Consider the following 976-nt stretch of genomic DNA (forward strand, 5'->3'; position numbering starts at 1 on the left):
GGCAAGCAGATACCCTGCTTAGTGGGGAGCCCGATCACAGGACCCTGAGATCATGACCTGGGCCTAAGGCACTGAGCCACCCAGGCGCCCCTTAGCCACACTTTACATATTTGGTTGTCAAGGGACATTTCTATCACTGCAGAAAGTTCTGACAGTGCTATGCATGATCTGACAGGTGGGGCGATTCAGTCCTTCACAAATCAGAAACACAACAGCAGTAGAGCTGGAAGGTCTCACATTTATTACCGAACCAACCTACTGGTGCAGAGGCATAGTCACAGAGAAAAATCATTTCCATGATTAGACAAGTCTATGGCCAGGTAGGAAGGATGTTTACAGAATGATAGAACACATGATCTTCACACAGCTTAATTAAATACGTGTGCCAGTTAAGTGTGTCATCTCATGATGTGTGACGCCTTACAGACCCAGTTTTGTTCTTCTCCAGTGCCTCCTCTTGGAGTTGTACCTGATTTTATTACCAGTTTTCATCCGAATCCACTGGGGAATGGGACGATTCTGCTTTTGTTTCTTGGCCAGGAATCGCTTGATTCTGAAAGTCTTGTGAAAAGACATGGCGAGAAGCAGTCAGCCACGCAGAGCAGGATGGCGGCGAAAAAGAGAAAGCTAGTTACATAATTCTTTTTTTTTTTTTAAAGATTTTATTTATTTATTTGAGAGAATGAGACAGAGAGCATGAGAGGGGGGAGGATCAGAGGGAGAAGCAGACTCCCTGCTCGGCAGGGAGTCTGATGCAGGACTAGTTACATAATTCTTTTTTTTTTTTTTAAAGATTTTATTTATTTATTTGACAGAGAGACAGCGAGAGAGGGAACACAAGCGCCCTAGGCGCCCCTAGTTTGTTTTTTTTTTATAATATCATTTATTTTTTTTTAAGATTTTATTTATTTATTTGAGAGAGAGAGAATGAGAGACAGATAGTAAGAGAGGGAAGAGGGTCAGAGGGAGAAGCAGA

At 42.7% G+C, this 976-nt stretch overlaps 1 protein-coding gene across 1 annotated transcript; it reads right to left on the reverse strand.

The window, feature by feature from the left end:
- Positions 1-420: 420 nt before the first annotated feature.
- On the reverse strand, positions 421-607 carry LOC118002812 (60S ribosomal protein L39-like). Its single transcript, XM_034993412.1, has one exon. It carries the CDS (start codon positions 574-576, stop codon positions 421-423), a length of 156 nt encoding a protein of 51 aa, XP_034849303.1. The 5' UTR covers positions 577-607.
- Between the last annotated feature and the right edge of the window lie 369 nt (positions 608-976).

This window comes from Mirounga leonina, unplaced genomic scaffold (assembly GCF_011800145.1).
Source record: "Mirounga leonina isolate KUSES-001 unplaced genomic scaffold, KU_Mleo_1.0 Mir_83, whole genome shotgun sequence".
Taxonomy (NCBI): domain Eukaryota; kingdom Metazoa; phylum Chordata; class Mammalia; order Carnivora; family Phocidae; genus Mirounga; species Mirounga leonina.